We start from the raw sequence: 18,971 nt of genomic DNA, 5'->3' as shown, positions 1-18,971 counted from the left end.
AAGGGATTACAGCACAAGAGAAGATCTTGGAGTCCAGTCTGTAAATTTATTGGGATAATACCTTGGATTCCATGAAAATAACCAAAATGCTCCAGAATTCAAAAGAACAGTGCCAATTTGAACCAATTGAGATTCTGGCTCTTTATTTGTGATGAGGGGAGAAACTGATGATTTAGGTTTGATGTACAGGCGCCTACAGGTAAAAAAATGATTTTTTTAAGAAGCTGGTGGTAAAGATATCCAGAGATTGAGCTATACAATACTCCTTTCCACTGTCAGTTTGAAAAAGTATCTATGCTCTTGACTTTTGACATAACAACTATGCTGGTAGGGAAAAAGAAATTGTTAATGTCCCAATTAGAATTCCAGACGCAAAAATGTGCAGTTAGGTTTTTGTTACAGTACAAGAAATGTTCAATCATATTTAAGCAGACCAGCTTGAATGCATGCTTTTTATTAGGCAACAACACAAGCAAAGCTGTACCATTTTTAACAGAAGTCTAAGTCCTTCAGTGGAATGGAAGTGCACATTTATTGGTTTGCAATGTTTCTTAGCACAGTTTTTCATTCTGGATTTATGCGCTGAAGTGGAAAAATCAAGCAGAGTTCTTAATTCATGTTAACATTTACAGCACTTAATGTAGGGGTAAAATGAATTAAATATCACAATGAATTAGTAGACATGGCAAGAAGGATTTTGAATGTGATTTGTTTCTTAACCATGTCTTTCTGCTCACCTCCTTCAGGCTTGACTGGTCCATCAGACATCACTTTCCTGAGGGCTAGTTGGCTTTGGTCTTTGTTGTCATTGGCTGGTGGAGGCAGATTGTCAGACTGAGTTCTTTGAATAGGGAGGACTCCTGCTATGCTGTGTCTGTGCTGCTTCCTGGCATGATTAGACTGACCGCTTTTATGTGCTGCTGTGGCAGTGTGGGTGAAATGGAAACCCAGAGTATGTATCCTCACATGGAACCAGCTTAAATGTTATTCATGCAAACAGAAGTGTTTTTTTCTGTATTTAAGTAAGTAGTGTTTTCAAACACCAAAGAGACACCACATGCACAGCATTAAAGAGTATTAAAACTGGCTGTTTCTTTATTAATGATGGTGAAGATGAGGGAAATGATTTTCCCCTGGGTTTTTTGTATTATACCATGGTAAGTTTATGGCATATCAACAAATCCTGATGACAAACACAATGTTTCCACAGTCAGAGAGTTTTAATTTGCCATCAACTAACCCATCAACTAGCAATCAGATACGGGTCTGAATTATATTCTGGAGAGCAACCTTTTTGAATGGAAAAGTTTAAATTTATTAATCTATTTCAAGTTGTCAGATGAAATTTATCTTGACTTTAATCAATCTATGGCACAAAAATTGCTAGAAGAATTGAACTATGTCATCTGACTTAGCTCTCTACTCCCTTTGACTTTGCTAACTTGATACACTGTTGAAATATGATGTTGTTAATGGCTTTTGTGTGTTTAACGATTTTGTATTTAACGTGTTAAATGTTTTTGTCTATTGCTGTTTGTTGGCTGAACCCTGGACACTGCTCTACTCATCACTAATATATTATCTGAGATAGTTAGAAGGTTGCTTTATATTTCCTTTAAAAAAAAATTAGATATTTACAGTCATGTTTCAAAAATAGAAATCTCAACCATGTAGTTAAAAAATCTTTAAATCTTCTTTTGTGTATATAGTACTGTCCTTTTTGATTACTACTTATAGATATATTTTGGTCTTAATGTGCTCTCAGTATTTGTGTGCAACTTGAAGAACTGGCAGCCACATCTCTGCAGGTTTTGATTATTTCATTGCTAGTGACATCAAAGTGACATCAAAGCACCACCACACAATGGAATTCTCTGTGAGTCATGCACAACCATGGAACATCATGAACCATGAGGGAAGGGACCGATGGAGAAACAGCCAGTTTCACTGCAGTCTACATAAATTAAAATAAATAAATAAATAAAAGACTTCTAAATACGAGAGTATATTGTAATTATATGTATTCACACACAGGCACACAAAGAAAGACATTGAACAGAGTGAGCACAGTGTGTCAAGAACAGAAAAGAAAACAGCCAAAAAGGGAAAGACAGCAGGGAAAAAGGCAACAGATGAACATTAAGCTGCCATGCTGAGGAACTTATTTGCGTCTTTTACTTGGTTGAAGGCGAAGCTGTTGGACAGCTGCTTCAGCAGCGGCGATGGCTGCCCCAGCGTCTTCAAGGTGAGTTTGAGTGACACTGGTTTTGCTTTGGCTGCGAGATGGACCGTGAGAGCGTAGATGTCCTTCGGAGGAAGACTTGGAGCTCCCCGGACTGCTGTGGGATTTCTCAATGGTGGGCACCTGCATGTCTACCAAGAAAATAAAGAAGTACAACTGCTGCATTTATTAAAAACAAACAATTTCATTTTCTTTCTAGCTGCATTCCAGGACAAGGAATAAAGGCTAAGCTGTGGAATGCCATTCAAAGTCTCGGGATATATCATAGAATCATAGAATAGTTAGGGTTGGAAAGGACCTTAAGATCATCTAGTTCCAACCCCCCTGCCATGGGCAGGGACACCCCACACTAAACCATGTCACCCAAGGCCTCATCCAACCTGGCCTTGAACACCGCCAAGGATGGAGCATTTACAACCTCCCTGGGCAACCCATTCCAGTGCCTCACCACCCTCTCAGTAAAGAATTTCTTCCTTAGATCCAAACTAAACTTCCCCTGTTTAAGTTTGAATCCGTTACCCCTTGTCCTGTCACTACAGTCCCTGATGAAGAGTCCATCCCCAGCATCCTTGTAGGCCCCCTTCAGATACTGGAAGGCTGCTATGAGGTCTCCACGCAGCCTTCTCATGATTAGACAACTCTTATGAAGCACCATTTTCTACTTACTCACTATTTCGTGGCCTGGGAAATAATTAATTTACTATTGGTTTTCTATCACCTGTGAATTATGCTTCCTGTGCTGGTTCACACTGGTGGAGTAACAGAGTAGCCTAAGGACTAATTTGTTTTCCAATGTCTACTTCTCTAGTATGTAGAGACTAAATAGCACCACTTACACCAGTACCAAATACTTAGCTAATGCACGCACTTTTATTCTGATGAATGCCCTGGTCAAAACCATAGCCTAACTTACAATAACTTCTTGAATAACCTCTTAATTAGACACAGATCTTATATAGACACAAATCCTAAGCAAAACATTACACAGAGAAATAGAGAGGAGATGGAACAGAGTCTTAATACTCTGAAGCTCTTATCTGGGTGCTATTTGGGATAGCTTTTGCTTTGATATCATATATACTGTGTTTTAAGTGAGCAACCGGCCATTGACTACCTGGAATTAAAAAAAAAAAAAAAAAAAAAAAAGGAGAGATACATTTCTTGGAGCAGGAGACACTGAGATCAATTCTGCTTTTGTAAACACCAGTATAATCCTCCTATATCAGCTCCACTGATTTCCACTACAATTGAGATATGCTACAGCCCATTATCATTGACTGGAAATGCATATGCATTATTATAGCATAATTGTTATACTATAAAATATTAATGTGACACATCCAGAAGATATAATGCCATAGAATATCTAAAGAACATTAAAGAAAATAGAAAGCTAAATGTGCATTGAATTTGGCCAAGGCAACCAGAAAAATGAAAGTGACACAGAATCTACAGTAGTTGTGCAAAACACATAGAGCTTATAAGCTGCTTTTTTAAGGTCACAGTTACTCAGTAAGGTGGTTAGCTCAGATGAAGGCAAATTAATCCTTGGTTCCAATTAATTAATCACAGAGATAAATGTTTTTAATAAAAGTGTATACAAACTTCATAGCAGTAACTTTATTTTTCTATTATAACTTACACATAGCAAAGGTTTTTCCCATCATCTGGGAAAACATTTCATAAGAGGTGCACCAAGCCATTCCTACCCTTGGAAGGGTCCGGGAAGATTCCATGACTTCTGCTTTTGATGACAGATGGTTTTGGAGATTGCTGGCTACTCTGTCCAGAATGAGATTTCCCATGATCAATGTTTTCACTCTGCTCCTTCAGAGGGTACCACCGAGGAGTGTTGTCAAGCTGAGAGACACTGGATAATTCGATCAACACCTACAAATAAATCAAAGTACAATATATGGCCTGTATCTGATCTAATAATGATTGTGTACAGCAGAAAAGTCTACAGTTGTGCTACCAGCCCATGTAACCAAATTTAAGAAATTAAGGGTATAAGGCTGTATGCTAACAGATCCAGGACTCTCTGCCCATGCTCTGACCTCCCCTCACATAAACCAGCTGTGATTGTGATCCCAAACCCACATTTGTTAGTATATCAATGTGTCTGAACTAATACACCTTCTCAGCAGGACCTCTGTAAAGATTATGAGTTTAGACATAGCTCCATACCGAGATGGCTAGATAAAGGGTAGCTTGCAAACACGAGCTTGAGAGCTAGACTAAAAAGACATCTGGTCATTTTGCCTCTGTATAAACATATTCTAAGAGAAGCAGTGTTGTTTTCTCCCTTCTGTACTTGCTGATTCTTTAAAAAATCCACATATTGAGAATTTGTAGCAAAAAGAAAAGAATTGGAATACCTGTGCACTTCACTAAAATAATAGAATTCAATCAGCCATTCAGGCCTTGAAACTTCACTGGTAGAAAAAGAAAGGAAAATGCAATGGCAATGCTAAAATGAAACAAAAAAAATGGCTAAAAAAGCCCTAACACTGTAGCTAAAATCTGCTCTAGGTCACCTGCATTGTTAGCAGGAGTTCTGAAATTTCTTTAGGAAAAAATAAATAAAAATAATGAGCATTGGGACCAATAAAGACCCTTTCTCCCTTTAATGGTCTTGTAGCTAAGGGGGGCAGGTGATGCAAACGACTAAGGAGTCATAATAGTCTTTAATGAAGGAAAGGAGAAAAATAGCCTTGCATTTGGCTCTGAGGTGAAAGAATTAATGCTAATGTCACATAGGGAAGTTTTAAAACTGCTAGACAAATAAAGTGTGCAATTACCTCAAGAAACAATGTTTATTGCAAGACCTTATATAAAAGAAAGTGTCTTCAAGTTTAGGAATGGGGAAGTCTCTTCACAACTGACTGTTTCTAAAAGGTTAAAAGCCTTTTTTATGTCAGCTTTATAGGTTGTATATGACCTGCCTTGGTCTTTCTGGTTAGGTCTATACTTAATCTGAACAGAATAACTATTTAGCATGCTTCCTGTTGCAGTTTTTAGTCATAGCTTTGGGAATGACTTGGAACACAGTATGACTGATAATGTTCCCAATAGGCAGTATAGGCTGAGGGCTCAGCTTTGTAGAAGTGGGTTCACATTCCATGGATGTGAACCAAGATGTGCCACTTGCCTTTTGGTGCAAGTAAGTGGTGCTGGCCCTATTTGAGTAAGTACTTAGGGCACAATTTGGATATCCCATATTTGATGTTATGGTACAGGATTCCTCTGGATATTCTGGTCCTTAAATATACTAGATAGTCTTTTCTGTTCCTTTTTTCAATGCAAAACTGTTTTCATATTTGAGTCTGAATTATTTAATAAAAAAAATAGTTCTAGAGGTTAAAAATATTTGTAGGCAAAAGTGTGAACCTTCTTGTAAAAGCAGCTGCAGAGCATCCATTTTCGAAATGTCAATGATATAGATATTCAGTAAAGCCATGCATTTGAACAAACATGCTGAACTCAACAAGAATACTGATGCAGTATGCAGGAAATAAGTAATCATGTAGCTGCTTCCTATAAATTTATTTTAGTAATTGTTCAAATAGTGACACTGATTGCTCAGTTTTGTAGTTACACAAAGAGGAACTGGAGCTCAACTGAGTGCCTTCTTTGTGAAATTCAAATGCAGAATGAGCAGAGACACTCTTGAGTTACTCTCTGAGTGACCAATTTTCCTGGGCTTCTGTTTCTAATTATAATCCTCTTCTGTGATAACATTTTTAATTACTTTTTTGACATCATAGTTATTAATGGTAATTCAGTATTATATGTGCATGTGTTTGCTTATTTGCTTTTAAGAGAGAGTGTTTTTCCCACAACCATTCATCCATCTCATTTATTTTTATTTCAAGATTTTGCCTTCAGTCATACTTTGCTAATGATATTACTATTTTGTAGAGTTAAAAATGAGACCTTTATCAGTAAGATCAAATTACTCATAGTTGCAGATACCTGTGCATATGCTAAATTATGATGTGATGGCAAAATGTAATTCTTTAATCTTTTGCGAAGACTCACACTTCCTCAGCTTTTCCATGTTATGTTAAATTCAAGGCAAGCAGCTTATCAGTCATAACAAGAATTCCCCATTCAGTCACTGTAAAGGCTGTTACTATCTCGGGCTCAAAAAAAAAAATCTTAATATTCCGTGAAGTTACATTTTGCTGAGGCCTAAATGAACTTGTCCACAGTTTATTGAGATAAAAGAATGGCATCTTTCATGTGTGAATAAAAGAAATCATGGTAATTTGTTATGAAGTCAGAAGTAAAACTGTGATGTAAAAAATGTTTCACTTAACATATGTACCACACCTTGGAAGAGAACAGTCTCCAAATACCATAGCATGTAGTTAATCAGCTTTCTAACTAGTCAGGGTTAGAGAGAAGGAAATAAGTTACTTACTTCACCAAGGAAGTCATTTGAGGAGAATCTATCATAATCCCAGACAGTCACTTCCAGTGTTTTCTTTTTCAGCTGTAAATTAAGTCAAAGGTTAATTAACCCATTGTCATCATAAACTTCAGAACAAGTCTTTATGGTGGTTTCTATTCATTACCTCCTTGGATCCTTTTTCATAGTGACAGCTATACAGCTTTTGTCCTCCCATCAACCTTGGTCTCAGAAAAATAATTTGGGGCTATTCTTTGTTATCAAGACAAATGGGCTTGTGCTTGGCCCTGTTTTAAGAATTTCTGTAAGTTGTTTTTGACAGAATGTGTGTCCACTGCAAAAACCAAACTGATTCTTAAAGCCCCATTTTGCATTTGCAGCCTTTCTCATTGTCAGGTCTGACTTCTCTAATTCAAACATTCGCTTAAAGTGCATCTGAGTGTGAATTTCAAACGTATTACTTAAAGCACTCTGCTTGCATGATCTCATCTGTGAAGACCAGGCTTCATTGTATTCAATCTAGTCAATGGGACTCTGCCAAGTGTCCTCTGCAGGACAAGTTGTACTGTTAGGTATTAATGATAGTCATCAAAACCCACTATCTGCAGACATCAAACTGTGTCAAGCACTCTTCTTACAGGCTACAGTAAGAAACAAGTCTTTTTATATGAAAAGATAGTGCAAGACAGAAAAGCTGTTGAACAAAGAAGTTTACCTTATTGGAAAGATTGACCTGAATGTTATTCCAGGGGTCTGTGGGGACAGATGGGGAGAGGATTGATTACCAATGTCATCTGACAGGGCAAAAGGTTAGCAGGTGGTGGGAATAGAAGTAATAAATTCATGTGGCTTGAAAGACAGAAGGACAAACTCTTGGAAGTATGGGATGTCCGTGAAGTGGGCTGAGAAGTTGTAAGTGAAGAATTTGTTGGAACCTTCTAAGCATTATGGCAGAAAATGGAACTTGTTTCACATACTGGAGTACTGCAATTCAGCCGTGTGGCTACAAAACAAGAGGGATGTGGACCTGCTTGAGTCCAGAGGAGGCCACAAAGATGATCAGAAGGCTGGAGCACCTTTCCCATGAAGAAGGGCTGAGAGGGCTGAGTTTGTTCTGCCTGGATGAGGCTCTGGGGTGGCCTTAGAGCAGCTTCCAGTGCCTGAAGGGGCTTATAAGAATTCTGGAGAAGGACCTTTTCTAAAGGCATGTAGTGACAGGACAAAGGCTTTAAACTGACAGAGGGGAGATTTAGATTAGACATTAGGAAAAAATTCTTCACAGTAAGGATGATGAGGCATTGGCACAGGTTGCCCAGAAGAGCTGTAGATGTCCCATCCCTGGAAGTGTTCAAGCCCAGGTTGAACGGGGCTTTGAATAACCTGGTCTAGCAGAAGGTGTCCCTGACCATGGCAGGGAGGTTGGAACTGCATGATCTTTAAGGTCCCTTCCAATCCAAACCATTCTGTGATTCTATGAGTGTAAGAAAAGAGGTCAGAACCAGCAATCTGATAATTTATGTCATCATCCTAAAAGAAGCAATGTGTCACTCACTGCTTTAACTATTAATTGGCTGCTTGGGACAAAGGGATGACTAGGGATTAAGTCATTGTTCAATGCGTAAACTACACCATTTAGTGTATTATATATACTTTCAAGAAAATAACTTTTTGCCATTTACTTCCAATGCCGCTTGGTTTAATGCAACAGATTCAGACAGTTCTTAATACCTTTAAATTGCCTTTAAATGATAATTTCATCTCATTATTCTGTATTTGGAATATCTTCTGCTTCCAGCTACCTTCAGAAAAATTAGCAACTATGTAAAGCCAGTGTCTTTGAAAAACAAGTTTAAATCAGCATATCATGGTAACCCCACACAAAAGGGAATTGTACTATGTTTAGCATTAACAACATACTCTTTAAGCAGACAACATAATTTGAAATCCAAGATTGAAAAAAATCAAATTGAGAGTAATTCTTTAGTCTTTCTGCTTTATCCGTACATAATTAGGCATCATTCTTCTTAAATATACTTTTAAAATAATCCTGAAAAAATAAGGAAGAAGTTGAAAAAAAAGAGTCTCTTTGGAACATCCTCTATAGAATATTTCCTTGACTGAATAAAATTCTTTTTCTTTACTGTTCCAAGACAGTATCAAAACTGCAACATAAAAAATAAGCTGGAAAAATTAGCTGAAAAAATGAGTTGATCAGCCACTGATCCAGGCTACTTTTTGCTTCCTAGATGATATAATTTCCTGGTAGATGCTACACAAATTATATGCATTTTTACCCTTTAAAAAAGGGGAGTAATATAGTATAAATAATTTCAGAAAAGTATTACAAATAATATAGCACAAGTAATTTTAGAAAAATATTGTCTTAATTGTGGCTGTTTTGGAAGGACTTGTCTTCTTGTTTCAAGTGATGACTGTTCAAGGACAGAGAGAACAATGTACTGAAACGTCTTTCCGGGAAAGGAAAGAAAAACCACAAAAACTAAGATTTGAAGGATTTTTGGTGGAAAGAGGAAAAATAGAGAAGACCTACAAGGAAATGCAACCCTACTCTGCTAGCTTCTTTGTATCATTATGATAATAAAATTGTGCTGAAAACTTGCAGTACTTTGTATTTCTTTGAGCTATCTATTTTAAGCCTCTTAGTTTAATAAAATTTTATAAAATATTATGACAATGAAGAACTATCAAAAGAGCTTTATTAGGCAGAGTGCTTGAAATGAGTTTCAAAGAGGAAGAAAATTTGCTTTTATGAAAATATATTTATGTACTGCTACTGAAGGCAAAGGAGACTCAATGGCTAGTGATTTTAAAAGCAGTCATTATACCATCACAGCAAAGTAGGGTTTTCTGCCTTACATCATACAGGTTCAGGTCATGAAGCCAGAAGTTCAGATCCCCATCAGGAATTTAACCAACAGCAATACTTAAATGTGTTGCAGAAACCCACTATCCATCTGACCATGGGTTTCTGCAAGTGGGAAATGTGTCAACAGGAAAATGAGAAAGTGTCCCTAAAAGAAAGAAAGCAGTTCACACGTTGTGAGTCTCATCTGAGTTTCTAGCATATTCTGAAAAAAAGTATTGCAACAAATTTCAGGCTTTTGTGGAAAAACTAAAAATAAAAATAGAAATTAAAATTAAATAATAAAAGCCCATCTAAAAGCATATTACTGCATTTGAACTCCAGTTATTTTTGGCTGCTGTGGACAATCATCATTTAAAGAAAATGAAGGAATATGTAGAAACAGTGAACGTGAATAATATTTTCTCTCACAGAAGACATCACCAATACCATCTTGTTTCAAACATCCGGAGATCACAGGGTGTTTTTAAAGATGATGAGGGTCTACGTAACCAAATATGCATTATTTGAAATATTTAATACATATTCCTTGAAAATCTCATACACAAATTTGCATGAGGAAAGAAATCATTTTAACGCAGTTTGGTTTTCTCCTACACTGAAAGTAAATTCCTGTAATTACTTCAGAAATAATATAAAAGATTGCAGTCCTAGTCAAGATATTGGACGAGTAGAAATGAACATGTTGCATTAGATCATGTATTATAGCTACTTGTGTTTATATTCATGTTTAACATTTTATTGTACTCTTCTCTATATTCCTATTCTTCAGTAAGTGAGAGGACAAAAAGACTTTTGCTAGATCACTTAGAAACTTTTTTTTCTCTTGTTGAAGATATTAAGCAAGATTTACATACCTTACTGATTTATAAGAAAGTTTTTCTTATTTTTGAAAATAAGACATAGGCTCCTACATCACACAAGGATTTTGAAAATATCACTCTTTCTAAGTGCATTACCTTGAATTAAAGGACATGAGCTGTAGCAAAAGCTGTTTGCTCTAATGAATTATATCCATCATTTAAGGGAATAATTTTTCTGGCTTTCTGACAAGTAAGGAATTAAGATAAACAAAGCCACACCTTATACAGTGGTCATACATTATGCCAACAGCCTGAACAGCAACTGAACTTTCATCTCTTACCATCTTCTCCTTAAATCATTCTAATGCTTTCTTTCATACTCTGAGAGGGTATTTGACAGGAGTTAGCAGTTATTATATAATATTTGCAATGTGTGTACTTGGTCTTCCTCTCAAATTGTAATTATCTCCACTTTATTACTTAACAAAAACCTGAAATTACTAAATAGTTGCAGTTTAATTTATTTTTTTCTCCAACTGCCAAAGCAGAATTTGCTACATGATAAAACTAGTCATTCTGACCTTGAAAAAGTCTGTTTCATTTCAAACAGTGATCTATTTCTCATAATTATTTTCATTTTAATACCAGCTAGGGTATGAAAGAGAAAAGGAAAATGAAAAATTGGACAACCAGCTAAAGTCTAGACAGTGATGCTAAAAAGACTATATTAGGAAATATTTTATAATACTTATTTTCTGTCAGCAAGCAGCTCAGGCTTTGATGGAGGGAAAGGAAATGCTTCTTTGAAGAAATAATATTTATAAAGGTTCATTAATTTATACTGCTAACACTGTATAACTTAGTATATGATGCAGTTTTGCTTGTTTGGTGATCATAACACTCATCCTCAGCCTATCACAGTTATCCTGTACTTCTCTTTATATTCCTATTTTGAAATATCCATTCATGAGGGTTATGAGTGCAAATGATATCCTGTTGCATAGTGATAGTTCTTCAAACTGTAGAGGGTACTTATCATCAGCAAGGTATCATTTGGTGATATAGAAATGTGCTTTAATTTACTTTACTAAGCCAGGGCACTGAATTTTATAGAAGAATCACTCACACCAGTATCTTAGCACTAGATACAAGGCATGGGAAAGTGTGGAAGGAAATACTGTGCTCTCCACACACTTTGATGTGAAATGAGGACAAAATATACAACATATGTGATGCTCATGTGAAGCTGACATGCTTATTATCATAAGCACTGAGTAACAGTCTCAGATGAAGGGAAAGGGAGGAAATTTGCAAATAAAAAGCAAAAGTTCAAAGAATTCTGTATGTGACCTGAAGGCAAATTTCATCAAATAAGTGTCCAAAAACTGACATCAAAGATATTAAGATATTTTCTGTCATTAAAATCTCTGTCCAAGAAATCCTACACTAAGATCTTCATCTAATTTAAAATTATCAAACAGCTATTGAATGTTCAACATCCAAGTACTCTTAAGTACAGCTCTGTGAAATGTCATAGCAGATTCTGAAAAGAAATTAAGCAAACTAAAGACCTTTTCTTAAATGGAAAGCTCAGTTTGGAAATATTGCTAAGACTTATCAAAACTTTTCACAAAACTCAGAAAACCTAGGGCTACCATTTCTGCAAGCCTACACAAAACAGCATGCAAAATGCAGAAAACCATAACCACTACATACAACAGGGCATCTCTGAAGTAAATCTGAGCTACTGCCTGTTAAGTTCAGAGGTGTAGATAGCATTAGCAACCATGCAAGTCCTCTGTGGGAAGGATTTTGCTCCGTGCTCCAAAATTAGTATCTTAATCTATGCTCCTCTTAAACAAGAAGAATGAATAATGAAATCTTAAATTAGGAAGATAGTCTTTAGGTCTTGGTGTTGTGTTGGAGAAGCATATTAAAAACATTGGGAAATCTAAATCTATTCATTAAAGAGTCTGGTCATTCTGGGCTTTTTAAAGAAGTACTGAGAGATTAAAAGACCTTGAAAAATGAGGTTGAAATTATCAAGAAAAAACACTAAGAGAATAAAAAAGATTTAGCACTGCATACAGATCTATTAATCTATAAAATATACTTCATAATTTAAACAAATGGACTGATCATAATTTAGTTCATTATGCCTTCTTCAAATAGCAAAAAGTCCCTTTAAAAGTGGAGATGGAGAAAAAGAAGACTCAATTTCTTCATATTGCCTCAGTTAACCCCATAGTTCATAGTTAGGAAGCCACCAAGAAAGAAAAACTTCTTTCCCAGATCTGAGTTAAATCTTTCTATAAGAAAATTAAATATCTTTTATTTTTTTCTTTTTTTTTTTTCAGGTGATTCATATTTCAAGCCCATTGCTTTAAATTCCTGCTAAATCTAAATCTCTACACTTTATAAATATTTTTGAATAAGAAAATTATAGGATCTGTGTTTCGTGTAAGCTTGCATGCCTTTTGGAATGAAGAGTGGCAGCGATTTCTGAATCCACTTCAGAAACTTATGGCTTAATTTATTCCCTCCATGTATTCCATTATCATTTTTTAAGTTGCCACATCTGTACTTATGACATGATTATGGGTGTAATCCCATAACTTACCATTTTTATGAGTAGACAGCACAAGAAAAAAGTATTGATATAGTAAGCTCTATCAGAGCCAAGGGAATAGTTCCACATTTCTCCTGCATCTGGCAAGATTTTACAAGGGTTCACAGAATTGCCAGCAGCTCTTCTCTCTTCACAGTAACCACTGCATATCAAGCAAATAATAAAGCAGCAAATTGCACTGAACAGTACTACCAGTGACGCACCTGCTCCATGGAGATATTTTTGTAAATGACTGTCTGATTCCACTCAGGATTCAAGCTTTTCTGTATGTACTTAGTTCTCCGCTTGTACTCGGCACTGAATTTGAACAAAGGAAGGAAAGGAAGGAAACATTACATTAGTGATCTTGTGTTTCTTTCAGTTCTAATGCAACAAAAAAAGCACCCACAAAATAAAAAAGAAAAGAATTGCATCTCCCTTTCAGCAACAACTCAGGGTTGCAAGAGGACAATGACAGCCTTTGGGTTTTGGGGGCTTTATTTAGTAGTTTTTCCTTTTAAAACATCTCTGACTCTTCAGGTGGCTAGCTTCGCCTACAACTGTTTCAGTATAAAGCATCAGTCAGCACACACACATATGCTTTGTTCTCATATTGTAGACGTTGGGGTTTGATTATAAATTGAAGTGATAATGCATTGATTTCTTTTCCAAGGCCATTTTCCTATTAGTACTTCAAAAGCAGCGTGAATCTATTATATTTATAGGTTGCAGTCTCTAATTACAGGAGCTCCATCTCACAAGAATGTTTAATGAATGCCAGAGGGCAACTAATATCCTGTTAATGATAGAAACACTAATTTCTTATTGATCCTGTTCTCTGTATATACCTCTAACAGTACTGGAAACAAACACATGAGTGCATCAAGCTCATGATTGTTTTTATCAATAGCCAAGAATAAAAAGGTTGGCTGCATAATCTGTTTTTAAAAAGAATTGGTAGTGCTTTCTATGGTACTTTGCATTTCCTGAGTATGGAGGAAGCAATACGCTAACCTTTAATAGAATATGGATTCATCTAGCTCTCTAAGCTTTGATGTCAGATTTGTTTCCATTCCAGTTTTACTTTAACATAAATTTTAATGGACACCTCGAAAGAGCTGGGTAGGAGAACATCAGAAGCTTTTAATACTTTAAAAAAACAAGGTAAAGAAACTCTTTTTGCCAGTCTGCGAGACATTTGCCCTTTGTCTTTTGTTCAAAACCACCATGTGTTAAAAGACTCATTTAATTTATTAATAAATTAAATGTGCCCAGGACTGTTCACCAGCACGAAGGCCAAATAGCACAGAATGACCCGTATCTGCCCTCTTTTATGGATCCCCTACATTAATTTTTGGTGGAGTGCAGCTCTCCTGATTCTTACTTCTGACTTTTGATTGAACTGTGTTCTGGTTCATACTGTGGCATGGTCTCACAGCTAATATACTACATTCGTCTCATGTGAGATTAACTCAGAAGATGCACTCTAGGGACTCATTTAATCAGCTAGTCACTAGTGGTGTACCATGCATGGTACGAGATTTGAGCAGACCTGAATTAAGGTTATGTGAAAGACACATATTTTTACTGACACATATATATTGATGTTAGGTCATCAGAACCAGCAATTTCACCCTACAGACTCAATTCAGCTGTGCAGTGCTGCCATCCAATTACTCTGGAGTGTCTCGTGGCCTTATTCTCCAAAAAGGGACGGTCATATCCAACCTGTCGACTAGAGTAATACCCTTTAATGAAAGGGACTTGCAGTTATTTTTGCTCTTACATTTTGCTATAGTCATTCTATGCAGTTCCATTTATTTTCTTGCAAAACATACCATCCACTGTCTTCCAGTTTCTTGAAAAATGTGAAAGGCTTTGAGACTCATGAAACAAAGTATCTGTCTACTGCTGCTTATGAGAAGAAAGCAGCAACTCTCCACAGTTCAATCTGTTCTGTCAGCCATGGCATACAATGGTGTATTATTGAAGGAAAAAGTAAAAAAGGAGATTTATTTTTTAATCATGTGTGTTGGTAAGAAAAGGATGAATTAAAATCTAGGGGGACCAAGGGCATATGAAATAGAAACTCTCAAAAAGTTATTACTTTGCATATCTTGGAAGGAAGGCTGAAATACAAAATCTGAATCCTTTTAGAAACTAAATTTTGATGGCAAATCCTATTCAGGATTTTCCCACTTTTCCCTTCTTTTCCCACTCTGCTCTGAGACAAGTATCCCCATCATTCAAAGCGTTAATGAGTTTCGACTGACCCATATGGAGACATGGGACATGGGCAAGTGACAGCTGGACTGGCAGCATCTGTCTCTCTTTCTTGACTCACAGTACTCCTCAAATGAATGTCTACTCTAATCAACTATTAATGAAATACTAACTTGTCCAAACTCCTCGTACACTCAGAGCAACTCAATTCTTACCTTAACTAAGCCAGGATAGTATTACACAGATCAGGCCTGTCCAAATATATGATCTACTGTTTTTAAGTAACTTATAAACTTTCATCTTTGAAGAAAGCAGGAAAGGATCCTTTGTGCACTCAGCCAAGAAAACAACACCAAGACATTCCCTTTCCTTTCATGGATTTCCTTTTGCACTATTATAACTTCATCATCTTTTCAAAGTTTCTGATTCTTTTCAGAAATAGGTAAGAAGGTGATTCATGCAGTGTTGGGTTTCAGAGCTGGCAGTGACAAAAGGTAAATGTGCTGTTAGCACTGTAATTCTGAAGTATTTCCAGTGAATTCTATAAAATATCTGGATCTAAACTGGCAAGGGTGGCGTTAGCATTTGGAATTCACAGAGCATGCTAAGTGAAAAGATGCAAACTGCATTACGTTTTGCTTTATCATTTCTCTATGCTTCCTTAATTATAGTTTATTAATACATGATGCAAGTGAAAGTACAATTAAAAACGTATAATAAATTCATATAAAATGTGGCATTTAAACACATTCATTAAATAATCTGTTTTATGAAGAAACAGACATATGATAGAGAAGATCTGTTTATTGAAATAAATCTACTGACTTGTTTGGTCAGATTTCTATTTTTAAATATATAACTTAGGTTGAATTACTATTCTTATGTATTTAGCCTGGGCTGATATTAGCATATATTGAGAATGAAGTTTTGCTTTATGTTTCCAATTCCTGGGTAAACAAAGCATTAGTAATTTCAATAACTAAAAATTCAACTTTGCTTACCATAAATAACCATTTATGTGTTAAAGCATTTTAAAGCCAGCTGTGCAATTAGATAGAATTATACCTGTATTTAATGTCTATACACTGCGCAAGGTATACAGAGAAAAATATTAAATTTCATTTCTGAACTGTGCCTGTTTATCTTGGCAGTAACATCTTTCAAAATCTTGATACAAGTTCACAGTTAATTATTTTGCAACTTTCAGTGAGAATGAATTTTTAGATATCTCTGAACTAAATTCTTTTAGAGTTTGAAAGCAAGATTGTTTTTCATCAGAGTTTAGCCCTAGAATATTACTGCATCAAGGAGCATTATTGACTTGTTTTCAGTTCCTCTTGACTTGTTCATTACAGAATGAACAGCAAAACCAAGGCTGCAATTGCATGCCACCAGAATTGAATAGAAATCTATAGTTCAATGCACAGGCTTATTCTATAATACATGCATACAAAAATGAAAGAATAAAATTGGAACATAGTACACTCTACCTTGCATTTTGGACAACCATGACTTGTCTGCATAACCAGCATTTACAGAGTTAGGAACACAGAGGAAGCAGTGTGAGAGACAATGAGAACAGAGATTAAAGAAAACATGTGAATCATGGGTAGTTCCTAGTATCAGAATCAAAGAAAATGGAGGCATTAGTAAGAACAAGAAGTCTAGCATGGACTGAACTACAGATAAAAGGTATTCAGTAGCAATTCAGGTTTCTGCTTTCAGAAAAAAAGAAGTTGGGCACTTCCGAGCAGCTCTTCACTTCCGTTATTCCTTAAAGCCCCAATCTACATGCAAAACCGTAACAGTGCCATGTTTTAAAACAATGAAACCAAACAAAATTAAAATCCAAATTCTTCATAACCTGGCAGCAAGTTTAAACCTATCCTCAGACTGGCTTAGACCTCTGCAGGGTGAATATCTTTCTAGTTCCAAGTCTTACTTCTAGATCAGCAAATTTACTTGTAAAAATTCCCAGTAAGATTGATTTGATAAGTATTTCACAAGACTCTTAAATGCATTATAAAGCCCCTCAAGACTTAGGACTTGTTTGCATTATATCCAGTACTAGTTTTGGGCCCAGTGCCACTGAACAATATTGAATGCTCTATAGCTGGAATTAGATCTACAAAAGAATACACATGCCTTTAATTGTACCATTCATGCACTTCTGGTGGTGCTTGCTCATATGCCAAATGCTGTACTGTGACCTGAGCATCTACTTTCTTGTTACTTTGAATAGAACGAAAATACAGTTTTAGTTGCATGGTCTTAGCCTCAGTGTCTTTAAGGATGAGTATGATTACACAGGCAGAAAAGTTTGCAGGAATTTGTCTTTGCAATCTGAAATCTGATCCATCAGCTTAGTTTATCTGGTACATCTACTGTGTCACTGAAATCAACAAGATTATTATAACCATACATACTTATGGATACGTATGACATTCTGCAACTTCAGGGCACAAAAAAAGAGCTATAATATTGTTGAAACAGAAACATATCTTTGAAAGGAAACACTAATGAAGTATTTGTAATTACAGAGTATAAAAAAGCAATGAACTTTGAAAAAGTCATTAGTGCTTTGTATAGTCTAGATACTAGATACAAGATTATGAGAATTGCTAAAAACACATCTTAGCACTTAAAGTCATAAAAAAGTCACATGGAATGAGCATTTTCTGACTAGTATTTCTCACCTTTGATATATACTGCAACCTCAAATTTATCTCAGATACTGTAACATTCTGCAAAGGTCTTCACCTGAAGCAACCATTCCACATAAAACATAACATGTAGCTTTCTATGTTACAGATACTATTACATGTATTTAGTACATTTCAGTAGTGTGTTGTTCTTTTGATACATATTTTTGCATGCATTACAATTTTTAAATGGAAACCTGGGAAAAAAAACCAATCAACCAACCAAAAAAACCCTATGGGTATTATTATGAACTCTATCAGGTCATTAGCAAAGAATGAACATTCTCTTAGGAATAGCATCTGGGTCTCTACTAAAACTCCACCATTTTTGCTGGTATTGCCCCTGGATTTTCTATAGCAATAACTCTCAGTTCTGTTTATTAGTAACAAGTAACAAAACCAAATTAAAAGAAAGTTCAGCTTAAAATATCTCCTACACTTACCCTCTCCCTGGAAGAAGATAAACTTTAACAAAGGGGTCTGAATAGCCGTTGTTGTCCCTGGGAGCAAGGTTTCTTGCCTGAAGGATGTGGATGATAAGGTTGCCAAGGTGTTTGTCATAGTTGATTTGAAGCTAGAAAATTGCAATAAGCACAGTAAGTTTACTTGTTATTTTTATTTCCTAAATGATTCAATAACTCCCTTAAATCCTTTGAATGAAAGAAGTTTTAGACCTTTAATTTGGCTGGAAATAAACACATTTTAGATGGTTTTAGTTTTCTCTCTCCTGACTAGAATGAGGTGCTAAATTATTATGTTGGATCTTGAAAAAAAATTTACTTTTGAAGTCTGCCAGTATTGGTTATAAAAAAAAAAACAAAACAAAAAACACAAAAAACCACCCTCAACCTAACCAACCAAAAAAAAGAACCCCAGTCATATTGATCTATTCCAATCAGGAAAAAGCAGACCAAATTTGAACCCTTGATATGTTTCTGAGCAATAGCCAGCTTATTGAGTAGGAATTGCATGAATTCTGACCACCTGAAACTCAACCCCAGGTATGATATTATAATACTCTGGAAAGATCCTTAGTGCTAGTACAGGAGAGAGAGAGATGGATTATTTAAGAAAAAAAAAAAAAAGGGCAAAAAA

At 35.8% G+C, this 18,971-nt stretch overlaps 1 protein-coding gene across 1 annotated transcript in view; it reads right to left on the bottom strand.

Annotated features, from left to right (window-relative positions):
* PCLO (piccolo presynaptic cytomatrix protein) overlaps positions 1-18,971 on the bottom strand; it is a gene marked incomplete at both ends in the record, with an annotated part of 368,722 nt that overhangs the window by 64,033 nt on the left and 285,718 nt on the right. Inside the window, 7 exons of the mRNA XM_080625043.1 lie at positions 738-920; positions 2,179-2,373; positions 3,952-4,132; positions 6,669-6,740; positions 13,176-13,269; positions 16,665-16,691; positions 18,320-18,450. Coding sequence (XP_080481169.1) covers positions 738-920; positions 2,179-2,373; positions 3,952-4,132; positions 6,669-6,740; positions 13,176-13,269; positions 16,665-16,691; positions 18,320-18,450 — 883 coding nt within the window. The remainder of the gene's footprint in view (positions 1-737; positions 921-2,178; positions 2,374-3,951; positions 4,133-6,668; positions 6,741-13,175; positions 13,270-16,664; positions 16,692-18,319; positions 18,451-18,971) is intronic.

This window comes from Psittacula echo (genome assembly GCF_963264785.1).
Source record: "Psittacula echo genome assembly, chromosome: 1".
NCBI lineage: Eukaryota > Metazoa > Chordata > Aves > Psittaciformes > Psittacidae > Psittacula > Psittacula echo.
Note: the sequence above shows the minus strand (reverse complement) of the source record. Positions and strands in the feature narration are given on the sequence as shown.